This window comes from Oncorhynchus clarkii, chromosome 17 (genome assembly GCF_045791955.1).
Source record: "Oncorhynchus clarkii lewisi isolate Uvic-CL-2024 chromosome 17, UVic_Ocla_1.0, whole genome shotgun sequence".
Taxonomy (NCBI): domain Eukaryota; kingdom Metazoa; phylum Chordata; class Actinopteri; order Salmoniformes; family Salmonidae; genus Oncorhynchus; species Oncorhynchus clarkii.
Genome location: NC_092163.1, coordinates 46,915,885 through 46,932,732, shown reverse-complemented (window position 1 = coordinate 46,932,732; position 16,848 = coordinate 46,915,885). Strand labels below are relative to the sequence as shown.

General features: G+C 41.0%; 2 protein-coding genes across 3 annotated transcripts in view; both read right to left on the bottom strand.

Moving 5' to 3' along the window:
• Positions 1–6,635, bottom strand: part of LOC139370978 (lysine-specific demethylase 5B-B-like) — a 31,349-nt gene extending 24,714 nt beyond the window's left edge. The window contains exons 1-2 of one of the 2 annotated variants that reach the window (XM_071110925.1): positions 6,476–6,635; positions 5,864–6,039 (exon numbers count right to left, since the gene is read on the bottom strand). In XM_071110925.1, coding sequence (XP_070967026.1) covers positions 5,864–6,016 — 153 coding nt within the window. In that variant the 5' untranslated portion in view covers positions 6,017–6,039; positions 6,476–6,635. Of the gene's footprint in view, positions 1–5,863; positions 6,183–6,475 lie in introns of those variants that run through there. The other variant, XM_071110923.1, reaches the window with a different exon arrangement.
• Positions 6,636–14,178: 7,543 nt separating this feature from the next.
• On the bottom strand, positions 14,179–16,183 carry LOC139369777 (guanine nucleotide exchange factor MSS4-like). The gene is made up of 2 exons (XM_071109042.1): positions 15,707–16,183; positions 14,179–15,398 (listed from the first exon to the last, which is right to left on the bottom strand). The coding sequence occupies exons 1-2, from the start codon at positions 15,857–15,859 to the stop codon at positions 15,150–15,152; spliced, it is 402 nt and encodes a 133-aa protein (XP_070965143.1). The 5' UTR covers positions 15,860–16,183; the 3' UTR covers positions 14,179–15,149.
• Positions 16,184–16,848: the final 665 nt, after the last annotated feature.

Sequence of the window (16,848 nt, the reverse complement as noted above, 5' to 3'; positions counted from 1 at the left end):
AAGGAGGAGAGATTACAAGAAACTAACTCCGTTTGACAATTAATCCAGAGATAAAAGGGTAGAGTTGAAGACCTTGTGCATTTCAGATAGGATATAAACATCGGGTTGCTATTTTAAGATAAATTAGCTACTAACAGCAAGCTAGCTAGCTAAATTACCATAAATGTTTAATGCTTTTCGACCTCTCCCCAAATTAATATAGTTTGTTCAGAGTTCATTTTGTAATTTCAAACTGTGTATCCTGATCATGTCTGGTGTGGGTGGACAAAATAAACATCCTTGCGATAGTGCTCATGTCTGTGTGCACCATCTGACCAGCAATCATGTACATGTTGATTTTGTCCACCCACACGCAAATCAGGACACACAGGTTGAAATATCAAAACGAACTCTGAACCAACTATATTAATTTGGGGCAGGTCGAAGAGTATTGAACATTTATGGCAATAGCTAGCCAATTTGTCCTGGGATATAAACATTGGGTTGTTATTTTACCTAAAATGCACAAGGTCCTCTACTCCGACAATTAATCCACAGATAAAAGGGTTAACAGTTTATTGTAATCTCTCCTCCTTCAGGCTAATTTTTTGGACTTTATATGGTGTTTGCCATCCAACTTTAAGGTGCATTACCACCACTAACGGGACTGGAATGTGGACCACATTAACCCGTGCGAGCAGTGTGGGTGCAATGATTGAATAACATGCATGTGTGAATTCATTTGGCGACGCGAGCGGTGTGGTCAACATGCTGGGGTTTGAAATAACGAATAAGACATTACAGACAAAAGCCTTAATGTTTTTAAATGTTTTTAAATTAACATGTAGTGTTAATATAACAATGCATGAATCTTTGAAGTAGTTTTCACAAACGTTAAATGTAACTCAGAATCAAATATGCGTCTCAAATAACATGGTCGTGTGGTAGAATGTTTATTTTAATTGCAGATTTTCTGCATTTATCAGAGTGCCATCAGGTAGCCTGATTTCAGATGTGTCCTTGTAAAAGGATTATTAGGGAAACCGTTCTTGAAATTCATGTAAATCTTTTAATCAAACTATAATATTAATCTGACTATCCACAATAATCGCATTGTTGTGCGCATGTAACTGTACTCAATGTCAATAGACACGGGCACCCCGTCAATAGTTAGCATCACCTGAGTAGAGTTGGTGATTAACAACTATTTATAAATAGACCTACACATTTGAGAAACCATAGACTTTCATGGTGCATTTAAGTCTTATTTTGGCACTGGACCAGCAGTTAAAATACAGTATGATGCACATGAGACTTTCTTTAAAGTATTTTCTTTGATATGGGCCCTCTGAGTAGAGTTGGTATTTCCAGTCCTCTCATTTTCTATTAAACAGTGGGTTCAGAGAGAGAGACTGTTTGACAAGCATCAACAGGAAACTCAGTGTGCACTAGTATAGCATCCTTACCTTTGGAGACTACACTGTGACCTTGTGTGGCCAGCATGCCTATTTGAATGTGCATGATAACTCAGGAATAGAGAACAATATAATTTTAAATAGGCTACACAAGTGATAGAGAGGCTCTCAGACTATTTCACAGCAATTCTGTAAATTCAGCCCAAGCAACAGATGGGACAGAACCCTTTTTGGAAGAATCCATCCTAAAACCCAACTCCCTAAACAAGAGAACCCAACTGTCACTTCAAACTGAAAAGTGAACCAGCTGGGGATGTGGACGAATTTAAGTGCCCTCCAGTCATAAAAAATTAGCTGGAAAAAAAATATGTATCCCATGGGGCCGGGGAAGAGGGGTGATGAGAGCACCATAAATTGTGCCTCCATAGCTTACCCTTTGACCCTGCACGCTCAGTCTGCAGTGCACGGCCCAGATGGGGACATGGTTTATGAAAACAGCTCTGGCTGCATTTCCATCAGCCCCTTTGTGGAGTAGTGGAGCTATGACAACAGGCAGGCCCACTGCATAAGCCCTCCCATTCCGTACAAACAATTTCAATCCTCTGAACAACAAACCAAATTCAGCCATCAGACTACCTACAGTAGGCACAGCTGTGATCTGGATCATATTTCAAAATATTAAATAATAATACAGAGTTGTAAGAACAAAACATTCAGATGACACGACTGCTGTGCAAGCGAGTCAATCGAGAGAGACTTTTTCCAAGGTAAATTAGGGCTGGGCAATTTTGCCAATATATCACGGTATAAAAATTTAATTGGAAGTCATTTTGATTTTGAATAGTAAAATTTCTAAATTTGCTTTATGAGAAGTGTGGAACCCTAGGGTGGCAACACATACTGTATATTCTATGGGATTTCAATGGGTCTTTATTCTGATTGTTTTATACTATTCAAATTATACTTTTATTTTTTAACAATAAAACACAAATTGTCCATTTCTGCATTTTCGACAGTCATGGAATCATGGGATATAAAGAATGTTCTAATGCTCTAGTTAGAATACAATAGTGGGCACTTTGAATACAGTGTTTGTTATGAAAATGCCAGAGAGGAGTTTGTGTTTAAGGAAGGGACCCTGTAATCTTTAGCTACATTGAAATCAAAATCAAATTTGATTTGTCACATGCTCCTAATACAACAGGTCTACTTCACCTTACAGTGAAATGCTTACTTACAAGCCCCTAACCAACAATGCTTAAGAAGTTAAGAAGCCTCTTGGACATAGACTTCGCGCTCCGGTACCGCTTGCCGTGCAGTAGCAGAGAGAACAGTCTATGACTAGGGTGGCTGGAGTCTGACAATTTTTAGGGCCTTCCTCTGACACCGCCTAGTATAGAGGTCCTGGACGGCAGGAAGCTTGGCCCCAGTGATGTACTACCCTCTGTAGTGCCTTGCAAATCGGAGGCCCAGCAGTTGCCATACCAGGCAGTGATGCAACCATGCTCTTGATGGTGCAGCTGTAGAACCTTTTGAGGATCTGAGGACCCATGCCAAATCTTTTCAGTCTCCTGAGGGGGAATAGATTTTTGTTGTGCCCTCTTCACGACTGTCTTGGTGTGCTTGGACCATGTTAGTTTGTTGGTGATGTAGACACCAAGGAAGTTTAAGCTCTCAACCTGCTCCACTACAGCCCTGTTGATGAGAATGGGGGCATGCTCGGACCTCCTGAATGTTTTGTTTTAGCTACTTCATGTAGCAAACATATTCTTGCTTTGCGTATTCTTCTTTGAGTTAGAAGATAGGGTCGCACAAACATTCTGATGTAGAGCTACACCATCACTGGTATTATCAGACTGTATAGCCAATTACATTTGAGGTAATATGTCTGGTCACCATAGCAGCACCCACCCGTAGCACGCGCTCCAGCAGGTATATTTCACTGGTCATCCCCAAAGCCAACTCCTCCTTTGGCCGCCTCTCCTTCCAGTTCTCTGCTGCCAATGACTGGGACGAAAATCACTGAAGCTGGAGTCCTATATCTCCCTAAATTTAAGCATCAGCTGTCAGAGCAGCTTACCGATCATAGCACCTGTACATGCCCATCTGTAAGTAGCCCACCCAACTACCTCATATTGTTATTTATTTTTTGAACCTTTGCAGCCCAGTATCTCTACTTGCATATTTATCTTCTGCACATCTATCACTCCAGTGTTTAATTGCTAAATTGTAATTATTTCACCACTATGGCCTATTTTTTTCCTTACCTCCCTAATCTTACTACATTTGCACACACTGTATATAGACTTCTCTATTGTGTTATTGACTGTACATTTGTTTATTCCATGCGTAACTCTGTTGTTTGTATCACACTGCTTTGCTTTATCTTGGCTAGGACGCTGTTGCAAATGAGAACTTGTTCTCAACTGGCCTACCTGGTTAAATAAAGGTGAAATAAAAATATATACATAAACATTTGCTCTGACTCAGTACATTAGCAATTAGCAGCTAACAACATTTAGGCCCAACTTGCTAAGAAAAAAGACTAGCTGTTTGCAGATGTAAGAAACAGACTAATAGTGTAATTATAGAACAGATTTATATTAAGAAGCAAAGTGAAAACAGCATTGTTGACTGTACAGAGTGGGACAAATGGGTTTGTATAATACAGCACAAATGGTGGGGACTAAACAATGTGCTGGTAAACAATGTTAATGCATAAACAGGTTGCCTTGGTTTCTCAAAGTTTACATTTAGGTTATTGTAGGTGTACAACATTGTTGTTGCATAGTATTTTAGTAATTGATTGTCAATGAGAATATTTTGATATTACACCAGTGGTATGAGGGACAGTTCCGATAATGTGATCTAATAAAACAATCAACTCAATTAGGCTATAAACTGACTAATAGGTCTACAAAGTGCAACTACAGTATTAACAAATAGGTTTAACTACTTATGTAAAGTGTTACGTTTAATCAACTACTATCAACTCTTGTAGTAATATGTTTTATTGCAAACGACAGCAATAATGCATGCATACCCCAGTAAAAAAAAGTTATTACCATAGGCTACATAGAGGAATTTGTTATGATAACGAATGTTCAGAGGCCAGCCCTTCAAGAACCATTGAGTTACCATTAGAAAAAGGGTCAAATTATTCACAGATGAATCAAATATCACTAGCAAAATCTGATCAACAATTTGGTGAGTGGTTATATTTGTCCGTTTTCACACATGTACACATGTGTATTATAAACTGGGTGGTTCGAGCCCTGAATGGTGATTGGCTGACAGTTGTGGTATATCAGACCGTATACCACAGGTATGACAAAACATTTATTTTTACTGCTAATTACGATGGTACCCAGTTAATAACAGCAATAAGGCACCTCGGGGTTTGTGACATATGGCCAATTGACCACGGCTAAAGGCGGCCTTGCATCATGCCTAAGAACAGCCCTTTGCCATGGTATATTGGCAATATACCACAGCCCCTCAGGCTTTATTGCTTAATTATACATGTGTAAAATAGAAAATGTGTTTTTGCATATCCCAACTCCGAGACACCCTTGGAGAGTGAGGTCACCACCGGGGTCAGACATTATCAAAAGGCGACCATGGAGTAATTAGGGTTAAATGCCTTGCTCAAGGGCACATCGATAGATTTTTCACACTAGCAACTTTTAGATTACAGGATCAACGCTGTTACCGCTAGGCTACTTGCCACCGATTATTATGTAACAGTGTTGAACTGTTAAACTCACTTGGTTTGCACACACAATCCAGCTTTTAAAACACACCCACTACCACAAAGACAACATGGATGGCATTACTAAGGTAGAAGACAGGCCTACAACATCAATATAGACAGGCCTCTAAATCAGCCCCACTACCAGTTATCAAATAATCTAGATTGCCGTGTGACGGTTACGTGCATCATGACAATCTAGCATCAAAACATTGTGAGGTCAATACAAGTCGATATAAAAAGCAGTATGGAAGGATATATTATAAATATCTTCCAATTTCACAGTAGAACATTTTATTGATAAACTGGAAGGCATTAAAGTGACTTGGTAAAACGTCTTTATTTCCCTGTCATTTCACAATGTACAACTCCCAGGAAGAGAAAGGTTAAGCAACCTTTTCACCCATCCATTTGACCAATAGCTTCTAAAGATCCCTTCACATACAATGTAACGTACTCTCTGGAACATAGGCGATACTTTATTAGAATTTTGTCGCGCGTCTGTTCGCACATAGATCACTGGGCGCGTGCGTATACATGCACACACATAATATACACACAGAGGCACACATACACAGAAGAAGCTGGCAATTCAACTCAAGCCGCCATGTTGAAAATCTGTCTAAAAAGATAAGTAAACGACTAAAAATGTCACCAACAACCTTTAGAAAATGTTTAAGCAGGAGTTTGAAATGCTACCCTGATTAAAGACACTCACCTTTGGCGGTCGGACCTTGCAGATGCCCGTTTTCTCTGCAATAGGCCGTATTTTGTTGATATACGCAAATGGGTCGGCAAATTCCTCCCAACTGGGCTCAAAAACAGGACACTCTGGTGGAGCAATGAACTCGTTGGTCCGAAGCTGGGTCATCGTTGCATCTTCGTTCTAAATAGCTGCGAGTTGCACGTATTAAAGTTCAATGAAAGCTGTCTTTGAAGAACTGCACCCTTTAACTCGGTCAATTAAGAACATCACCACTCACTCATTGAAGTCTCACTCGCATTATCTGGTCGGGGAACAGCACCTACTTCCGCTTAAAAAAGTAGAGAACCCCCCCCCCCCCCCCCCCCCCACACACAGACTAGCTACAAAACATTCGAAATTTGTTTTTTATTTTTTTTATAAATAACTACCCACGGTAGCTTCAATCGTGGCATGCCATTTTGGGAGTTTAAATACAAAAAGGTCGCATTATCAATGCACTAAATGACTAGAATGTACTTATAGCAACCAAAATCTCAACTGAATGTTGCAAATAAGAAACAAATGGTCAGTAAACAATAAAAACAAAAAAATACCCGTAATGAAAATACGGTGTACACAACCTACCGTTTGTAATTTAATTGGTCCGACCAAGAAAATAATTGTCATTTATATAGTTAATAAAAACGTATAAATAGGCAAATCAAATATTTTTTATTCTTATTTCTTCAGTTTATAGTACATAAATGTATATGCTACCTTTTGAGTTATGCACTCTAGTGGCAGTGAAAAAGATGAGCGCATTCATACTAAATCCTTGTGGTGACCGGGACTTGTTTATTAAATGGACTCGGTGGGCTCGTTGATTGGGTGGCATTCCTTGAATTCTGGTGGCAGTAGGTTGCGGAGACGAGGGCCAGAGATACACTGAGTGTACAAAACATAAAAACACCCGTTCTTTCCATGCTGCTGACTGGGTGATAGCTATTATGCCTTCCTGGTGTCACTTGTTAAATCCACTTCAATCAGTGTAGGTGAAGGGGAGACAGGTTAAATAAGGATTGTGTACCTGCATCATTCAGAGGGTGAAAGGGCAGGACAAAATATGTAAGTGCCTTTGAACAGGATATGGTAGTAGGTGCCAGGCGCACTGGTTTGAGTATGTCAAGAACTGCAGCGCTACTGAGTTTCATGCTCAACAGTTTCCTGTGTGTCTCAAGAAGGGTCCACCACCCAAAGTACATCCAGCCAACAGCAGGCCACCGGTTGAAAATGGGTCATTGATGAAAAACGATAAAGGAGACTGACATGAATTGTGCAGAGCAACTGACAGGCTACAGTTAGTCAACTGACAGTCCAGTACAACATTGGTGACCAAAGACCCATAAAAGAATGCACAACTAGTCGTACCTTGACACGAATAACGTATGGCAGCCAACGACCTTACGGAGTTCCACTTCTTAGAGGAAAAAAACTAGAGTCTGCAGTTGCAGTGGGCTAAGAAACGATAACACTGGATACTTTAGAATTGGAAAAACATTGCCTGGTCTGATGAATCATGGTTGGTGCGGTTACACGCTGATGGGAAGATTAGGGTATGGAGAAAATTACATGAGTACAACTGCTCTTAAATGCTAGTAAAACAAAATGCATGCTCTTCAACCGATCGCTGCCCGCACCAGCGCGCCCAACTAGCATCACTACTCTGGGCGGTTCTGACTTAGAATATGTGGACAACCACAAATACCTAAGTGTCTGGCTAGACCGTAAACTCTCCTTCCAGACTCATATTGAGCATCTCCAATCCAAAATTAAACCTAGAATCGGCTTTCTATTTCACAACAGAGCCTCCTTCACACATGCTGCCAAACACACCCTTGTAAAACTGACTATCCTACCAATCCTTGACTTCGGTGATGCAATATACAAAATAGCCTCCAACACTCTACTCAGCAAATTGGATGCAGTCTATCTATCAAGTGCCATCTGTTTTGTCACCAAAGCCCCATATTCTACCCACCACTGCAACCTGTATGCTCATTGGCTGGCCCTCGCTTCATATTCATCGCCAAACCCACAGGCTCCAGGTCATCTATAAGTCTTTGCTAGGTAAAGCCCCGCCTTATCTCAGCTCACTGGTCACCAGAGCAACACCCACCCGTAGCACACGCTCCAGCAGGTACAGTGGGGCAAAAAAATATTTAGTCAGCCACCAATTGTGCAAGTTCTCCCACTTAAAAAGATGAGAGGCCTGTAATTTTCATCATAGGTACACTTCAACTATGACAGACAAAATGAGAAGAAAAAAAATCCAGAAAATCACATTGTAGGATTTTTAATGAATTTATTTGCAAATTATGGTGGAAAATAAGTATTTGGTCAATAACAAAAGTTTATCTCAATACTTTGTTATATACCCTTTGTTGGCAATGACAGAGGTCAAACGTTTTCTGTAAGTCTTCACAAGGTTTTCACACGCTGTTGCTGGTATTTTGGCCCATTCCTCCATGCAGATTTCCTCTAGAGCAGTGATGTTTTGGGGCTGTTGCTGGGCAACATGGACTTTCAACTCCCTCCAAAGATTTTCTATGGGGTTGAGAGCTGGAGACTGACTAGGCCACTCCAGGACCTTGAAATGCTTCTTACGAAGCCACTCCTTCGTTGCCTGGGCGGTGTGTTTGGGATCATTGTCATGCTGAAAGACCCAGTCACGTTTCATCTTCAATGCCCTTGCTGATGGTAGGCTTTGTTACTTTGGTCCCAGCTCTCTGCAGGTCATTCACTAGGTCCCCCCGTGTGGTCCTGGGATTTTTGCTCACCGTTCTTGTGATCATTTTGACCCCACGGGGTGAGATCTTGCGTGGAGCCACAGATCGAGGGAGATTATCAGTGGTCTTGTATGTCTTCCATTTCCTAATAATTGCTCCCACAGTTGATTTCTTCAAACCAAGCTGCTTACCTATTGCAGATTCAGTCTTCCCAGCCTAGTGCAGGTCTACAATTTTGTTTCTGGTGTCCTTTGACAGCTCTTTGGTCTTGGCCATAGTGGAGTTTGGAGTGTGACTGTTTGAGGTTGTGGACAGGTGACTTTTATACTGATAACAAGTTCAAACAAGTGCCATTAATACAGGTAACGAGTGGAGGACAGAGGAGCCTCTTAAAGAAGAAATTACAGGTCTGTGAGAGCCAGAAATCTTGCTTGTTTGTAGGTGACCAAATAGTTATTTTCCACCATAATTTGCAAATAAATTCATTAAAAAATCCTGCAATGTGATTTTCTGGATTTTTTTCTTCTCATTTTGTCTGTCATAGTTAAAGTGTACCTATGATGAAAATGCTTTGTGGTGTAGTGTCTTCATGGCACACATTGGGTCCCCTGATAAACAATGACCTGGACGACACTGGGCCAATTGAGCGCCATCCTATGGGACTCCCAATCACAGCCTAGAATCGAACCAGGGTCTGTAGTGACGCCTCTAGCACTGAGATGCAGTGTGTTAGTCCGCTGTGCCACTCGACAGGTTACCTGAACATCATTGCCAATCATCAGGTGCATCCCTTAATGGCAAGTGTATCTATCTGCGAATTGATTTTTTTCAACAAGATAATGCCCCATGCCGCACGGCTAGGATTGTCCAGGAATGATTCCACAAACATGACAGTAAATTAATCTTACTTCAGTGGCCTGCCCAATAACCACATCTCAATCCGATTGAGCATCTGTGGGATGATGGAAAAAGCGAGTCGGAGTGGAGATCCACTACCTGCCAACTGTCAGAAGCATTAGATTCAACATGGGCCATCATCCCTGTGGCACACTTCCCACACCTTGTAGAGTCCATGCCCCGACAAATTGAGGCTGGTCTCAGGGCAAAAGAGTGTGCAATTCAATATTAGGAAGGACTATGTACAGGGGTACCAGTACCCCCCTGTATATAGTCTCGCTATTTTTTTATTTTATTTCACCTTTATTTAACCAGGTAGGCAAGTTGAGAACAAGTTCTCATTTACAATTGCGACCTGGCCAAGATAAAGCAAAGCAGTTCAACAGATACAACGACACAGAGTTACACATGGAGTAAAACAAACATACAGTCAATAATACAGTAGAAACAAGTCTATATACGATGTGAGCAAATGAGGTGAGAAGGGAGGTAAAGGCAAAAAGGTCATGGTGGCAAAGTAAATACAATATAGCAAGTAAAACACTGGAATGGTAGATTTGCAATGGAAGAATGTGGTAGGTAGAAATAAAAATAATGGGGTGCAAAGGAGCAAAATAAATAAATTAATTAAATACAGTAGGGAAAGAGGTAGTTGTTTGGGCTAAATTATAGGTGGGCTATGTACAGGTGCAGTAATCTGTGAGCTGCTCTGACAGTTGGTGCTTAAAGCTAGTGAGGGAGATAAGTGTTTCCAGTTTCAGAGATTTTTGTAGTTTGTTCCAGTCATTGGCAGCAGAGAACTGGAAGGAGAGGCGGCCAAAGAAAGAATTGGTCTTGGGGGTGACTAGAGAGATATACCTGCTGGAGCGTGTGCTACAGGTGGGAGATGCTATGGTGACCAGCGAGCTGAGATAAGGGGGGACTTTACCTAGCAGGGTCTTGTAGATGACATGGAGCCAGTGGGTTTGGCGACGAGTATGAAGCGAGGGCCAGCCAACGAGAGCGTACAGGTCGCAATGGTGGGTGGTATATGGGGCTTTGATGACAAAACGGATTGCACTGTGATAGACTGCATCCAATTTGTTGAGTAGGGTATTGGAGGCTATTTTGTAAATGACATCGCCAAAGTCGAGGATTGGTAGGATGGTCAGTTTTACAAGGGTATGTTTGGCAGCATGAGTGAAGGATGCTTTGTTGCGAAATAGGAAGCCAATTCTAGATTTAACTTTGGATTGGAGATGTTTGATATGGGTCTGGAAGGAGAGTTTACAGTCTAACCAGAGAGACACCTAAATATTTGTAGTTGTCCACGTATTCTAAGTCAGAGCCGTCCAGAGTAGTGATGTTGGACAGGCGGGTAGGTGTAGGTAGCGATCGGTTGAAGAGCATGCATTTAGTTTTACTTGTATTTAAGAGCAATTGGAGGCCACGGAAGGAGAGTTGTATGGCATTGAAGCTTGCCTGGAGGGTTGTTAACACAGTGTCCAAAGAAGGGCCAGAAGTATACAGAATGGTGTCGTCTGCGTAGAGGTGGATCAGAGACTCACCAGCCGCAAGAGCGACCTCATTGATGTATACAGAGAAGAGAGTCGGTCCAAGAATTGAACCCTGTGGCACCCCAATAGAGACTGCCAGAGGTCCGGACAGCAGACCCTCTGATTTGACACACTGAACTCTATCAGAGAAGTAGTTGGTGAACCAGGCGAGGCAATCATTTGAGAAACCAAGGCTGTCAAGTCTGCCGATGAGGATGTGGTGATTGACAGAGTCGAAAGCCTTGGCCAGATCAATGAATACGGCTGCACAGTAATGTTTCTTATCAATGGCGGTTAAGATATCGTTTAGGACCTTGAGCGTGGCTGAGGTGCACCCATGACCAGCTCTGAAACCAGATTGCATAGCAGAGAAGGTATGGTGAGATTCGAAATGGTCGGTAATCTGTTTGTTGACTTGGCTTTCGAAGACCTTAGAAAGGCATGGTAGGATAGATATAGGTCTGTAGCAGTTTGGATCAAGAGTGTCCCCCCCTTTGAAGAGGGGGATAACCGCAGCTGCTTTCCAATCTTTGGGAATCTCAGACGACACGAAAGAGAGGTTGAACAGGCTAGTAATAGGGGTGGCAACAATTTCGGCAGATAATTTTAGAAAGAAAGGGTCCAGATTGTCTAGCCCGGCTGATTTGTAGGGGTCCAGATTTTGCAGCTCTTTCAGAACATCAGCTGAACGGATTTGGGAGAAGGAGAAATGGGGAAGGCTTGGGCTTATTGTTATTTTACTGCTGCTCTTTAGTTACTTGTTACTTTTATTTCTTATTCGTATTTATTTTTTAAACTGCATTGTTGGTTAGGGGCTTATAAGTAAGCATTTCACTGTAAGGGCTACACTTGTTGTATTCGGCGCATGTGACTAGTAAAATGTTATCCTAATTAGAGGTCGACCGATTAATCAGGGCCGATTTCAAGTTTTCATAACAATCGGAAATCGGTATTTTTGGGAGCCGATTTTTACATTTTATTTTTAATGATTTTTAATTTTATTTTTACACCTTTATTTAACTTGGCAAGTCAGTTAAGAACACATTCTTATTTTCAATAACGGCCTAGAAACGGTGGGTTAACTGCCTCGTTCAGGGGCAGAACAACAGATTTTCACCTTGTCAGCTCGGGGGATCCAATCTTCCAACCTTACAGTTAACTAGTCCAACAAAATAACGACCTGCCTCTCTCTCGTTGCACTCCACAAGGAGACTGCCTGTTACGCAAATGCAGTAAGCCAAGGTAAGTTGCTAGCTAGCATTAAACTTATCTTATAAAAAACAATCAATCATAATCACTAGTATAAAAAACAATCAATCACATAATCACTAATATCCTCAACATGGTTGAGGATATTACTAGAGATTATCTAGCGTGTCCTGCGTTGCATATAATCTGACTGAGCACACAAGCATCTAAGCGGTGGTAGGCAGAAGCAGGCGCGTAAACATTCATTTAAATAGCACTTTCGTGCGTTTTGCCAGCAGCTCTTCGTTGTGCGTCAAGCATTGCGCTGTTTATGACTTCAAGCCTATCAACTCCCGAGATGAGGCTGGTGTAACCGAAGTGAAATGGCTGGCTAGTTAGCACGCGCTACTCGCTCTGAGCCTTGGGGTGGTTGTTTCCCTTGCTCTGCATGGGTAACGCTGCTTAGATGTGGTGGCTGTTGTCGTTGTGTTGCTGGTTCGAGCCCAGGGAGGAGCGAGGAGAGGGACGGAAGCTATACTGTTACACTGGCAATACTAAAATGACTATAAGAACATCCAATAGTCAACGGTTAATTAAATACAAATGGTATAGAGGGAAAACGCGGTACAGCAGGTATATCTCACTGGTCACCCCCAAAGACAATTCCTCCTTTGGTCGTCTTTCCTTCCAGTTCTCTGCTGCCCATGACTGGAACGAATTGCAAAAATCTCTGAAGCTGGAGACTCACATCTCCCTCACTAGCTTTAAGCACCAGCTGTCAGAGCAGCTTACAGATCACTGCACCTGTACATAGCCCATCTGTAAACAGCCCATCTATCTACCTACCTCATCTCCATACTGGTATTTATTTATTTTGCTCCTTTGCACCCCAGTATCTCTACCTGCACATTCATCTTCTGCCGATCTACCATTCCAGTGTTTAATTGCTATATTGTAATTACTTCGCCACCATGGCCTATTTATTTCCTTAACTTACCTAATTTGCATTCACTGTATATAGACTTTTTGTTTTCTTTTGTTCTACTGTATTATTGACTGTATGTTTTGTTTATTCCATGTGTAACTGTGTTGTTGTATGTGTCGAATTGCTACGCTTTATCTTGGCCAGGTCGCAGTTGCAAATGAGAACTTGTTCTCAACTAGCCTACCTGGTTAAATAAAGGTAAAAGTTAAAAAATAAATACAAATATTCCTATAATTCCTATAATAACTACAACCTAAAACTTCTTACCTGGGAATATTGAAGACTCATGTTAAAAGGAACCACCAGCTTTCATATGTTCTCAGGTTCTGAGCAAGGAACTGAAACGTTAGGTTTCTTACATAGCACATATTGCACTTTTACTTTCTTCTCCAACACTTTGTTTTTGCATTATTTAAACCAAATTGAACATGTTTCATTATTTACATGAGGCTAAATTTATTTTATTGATGTATTTATTATATTAAGTTAAAATAAGTGTTAATTCAGTATTGTTGTAATTGTCATTATTACAAATATATATATATTTTTTAAGTATATATTAATATATGAAAAAAAAAAATGTTTAAATCGGCCGATTAATCGGTATAGTCTTTTTTGGTCCTCCAATAATCGGTATCGGCGTCGAAAAATCATAATCGGTCGACCTCTAATCCTAATGTTTTGTGCACTCAGTGTACATGTAAAACTGGCAAGCTATGCAATAAATAAAAACAATAGGCTACTTGAACCAATAGTGAACACATGATTAAGTTAGATAAATCTGTCCCGAAGCGACTGTCCAATGAAAGTATAATAAAAATCATTAATCCCAAATATGTCCATCAACCACAGGGGGTTTTGCGCTACCAGTACTGACTTCCTATGTCCCATACAATTACGTCAATGAGGGTGTACTCGATCCTTGAACTCACAAACTGGTCAAAAAGCACAGAACTGAGTGATACGTTTTATTTTAATGAGTTAAGAACGGTTTAGAAGAGCATCAAAAATGCTTGGGTGCAGAGCAAGAGAAGTGAAATGCATGATCAATAGGTCACATAGTCAAGCCAAGAGTAATTCAGTCCTTAATGCAGATGAAACTGAATAAATGCCGGAACATGATGAGCATGTACTGTAGAGATCTACTGGAGTTAGCTGGCAATAGAAGAGCCAAACAAGGCAGCAGAGAGCAGCCTTCAAAGCCAATGTGGTATATCAACAGACAGAACACTTGAAGTGAAATGTATCAGCAACAAATGCCTAGAGCACACTCATCAAATACAACCACTCCCATTATTCAACATGCAAGGTGAAGGGTGTGCCAAGTGGATAAGCACACTAACTGGTTAAAATGCTGCACATAATTTCATATTACCATCTGCAATAAGTATTAGTAGTAATATTTCAGAAGTAGAAAGTAATAATTCAGCCTATACAAACAATTAAATTCAACTGAGGCTGTAGGGTTAGCCTCAGACCAAAGCATAACACCAGAATATTGATTGAATATTAGATTGAATAACCATTTTAAAGACAGATGTGTGTCCAGAGAACCACATCAATACCATTGTTATCAGTAGAGAACAAAAAGGGATAGAAGTGAAAGCTTGGCCTTGCTGAACTAAGGAGTCATAACACAGATACAGCATCCAGCACCAGCCAGAAGGGGAAAGAGTTACGGACAAGACAGACCAACACCAATGTCGCCTATCCCAGCGGGAGACCAGTCTATTGCCTCTGACCACAGAACATTGGCCGTCATTTTCTGTTAATTTCCCAACAATTCTACATGTTGAATCGACACTGTCCGCCGACACCCAGAAGATAATCTACTGCGCATGGCCAACATTCGTGTTGGTCTGTCTTGTCCTTCAGTTCCAAATTGTACACCCTTCTCATGTTTCCTCAGTTTCTCACTATGGACCACACTAAGCATGATTGACTCTTTCCAATGCAACATAGAAGCTCTTTTTGTCATCCAGGCAGTGCCAGCCAATGGGTCCAATCTCACAGTCTGCACAAATTAGGTACTTGATTCTCCCCACGTCCTTGGTGAAGCCCACATTCTCAAAGGTGTACATATCATCGACTAACCAGTGGGCAGTCAGTTTGTCCCCATCCACGGATCCCTCTGATTGGGTGATAGTGGTCTTCTTCCTCATTGCGGGAAGGAACAGCTGGTGCATATTGGGGAGGAAATAAAAGACAAGATTCATCATGTCAATGAGCCTTAATATGAATAGATTAACAGAAGTGATATTCCACTCCCTGACATTTAGTCAAATCATGGCATTGTAAATTGCACATCGTATGCACAATATCATTTCGTTCATTGGGTGGTGGTTAGACATTGCACTATTCTGAAAACAAAGCAACTATGATGAATGTTCATTCGGATAGGAAAATACTTCACTTATTAATGAAATAACTTGTCATTTTAGGTAATTAATATTTTGGGGTTACTCCTGTCTGAGGTGAACCTTACCTCCTTCTCTGCAATCACCGCCACCCCTGGGCAGAGGACCTTCGATCCACAACGTTGGCACAAAACTGATTTGATATTCTTTCCATCCTCTGACACCAGCGTAGACCGGTCGGCGCATCCTTCATAGGGAGAGCACTGTTCGTGGTTGTCCATGTTAAACGCGAATAGAAGGCAACTTATGTGACTATAGTACACTATAAAGCTAATGCTAAGATCGTTAGCTATAGTCTAATTACTGCTCTATATATTTTTTTGCAACTATTCGTCTAGCCTGCCTTACCAGCAAACAGTACCCAACTAGCTAGCTAATATCGGCTAATGCGAACTTCATTGGGCTTAATGCTGTACATTAGGCTTAACAACCATAAGTAATAATGGCTAGAGTACGCCTAAAGTACTACCAAACGGTAGTACAAATAATGTAACTAAATTGTATTTAAAACACTCGGCTATATCAAACAACAAGCATTGCTGGACAGTGTGCACCCGCTGAAACTTCCGTTCGGAAACCACATCGTTAAATTATAACGTTCCTCCGTCGTGTAAGACGTTAAAATAACTGCTGCTTTATTATTCTTTATCTAGAGATAAAACAAATTCAATAATGTCATTTAATATAAACACTAAGATAATATTTTAGGGAAACAATAAGTCTACTATAGCTCAAATATGGTTCAAACAATTTTATGGTATTTACTTTGGATAAGATCAAAACAGACAGACCCTTGTGACAGTAATAATCATATCCACACAGTTTACCAATTCGTTAGAGTGAGGTCAACAATATATAAGATGCCAGAATGTGGCTGATACTGCAATACATCGTTCGTTAGGGTTAGTGTTCCCACACGGCCATATCTCCATACTAAAGCGCTTGTTTACGGAAGACAGACAGGTCCCGTGCGAGAGAGGCAGGTTGAGGTTTCCTGAGAAGAGTGGTGTGAGTAGTAGATCTGTACCAGTACAGTACAGAGGCCAACAAATGATATATGTTTCAGTAAGATTTGATTTTTAGATTTTTAGCATTTATAGCAATGGTTATCAACTGTACTTTAGGGATGGACATTTAGTCACAGAAAACGGAGGTTGTGGTGGCAGCTGCAGAGAGGTATTTGCGAGACTTACAGGGAGTTACAGGGTGT

Bases quoted from the DNA above. Each gene is read 5' to 3' on its own strand.
- LOC139369777 (XM_071109042.1), bottom strand. From the start codon at position 15,859: ATGGACAACCACGAACAGTGCTCTCCCTATGAAGGATGCGCCGACCGG. The intron at 15,399-15,706 runs GTAAGGTTCACC...AATATGCACCAG, and splicing joins CGGTGATTGCAGAGAAGGAG to CTGTTCCTTCCCGCAATGAG.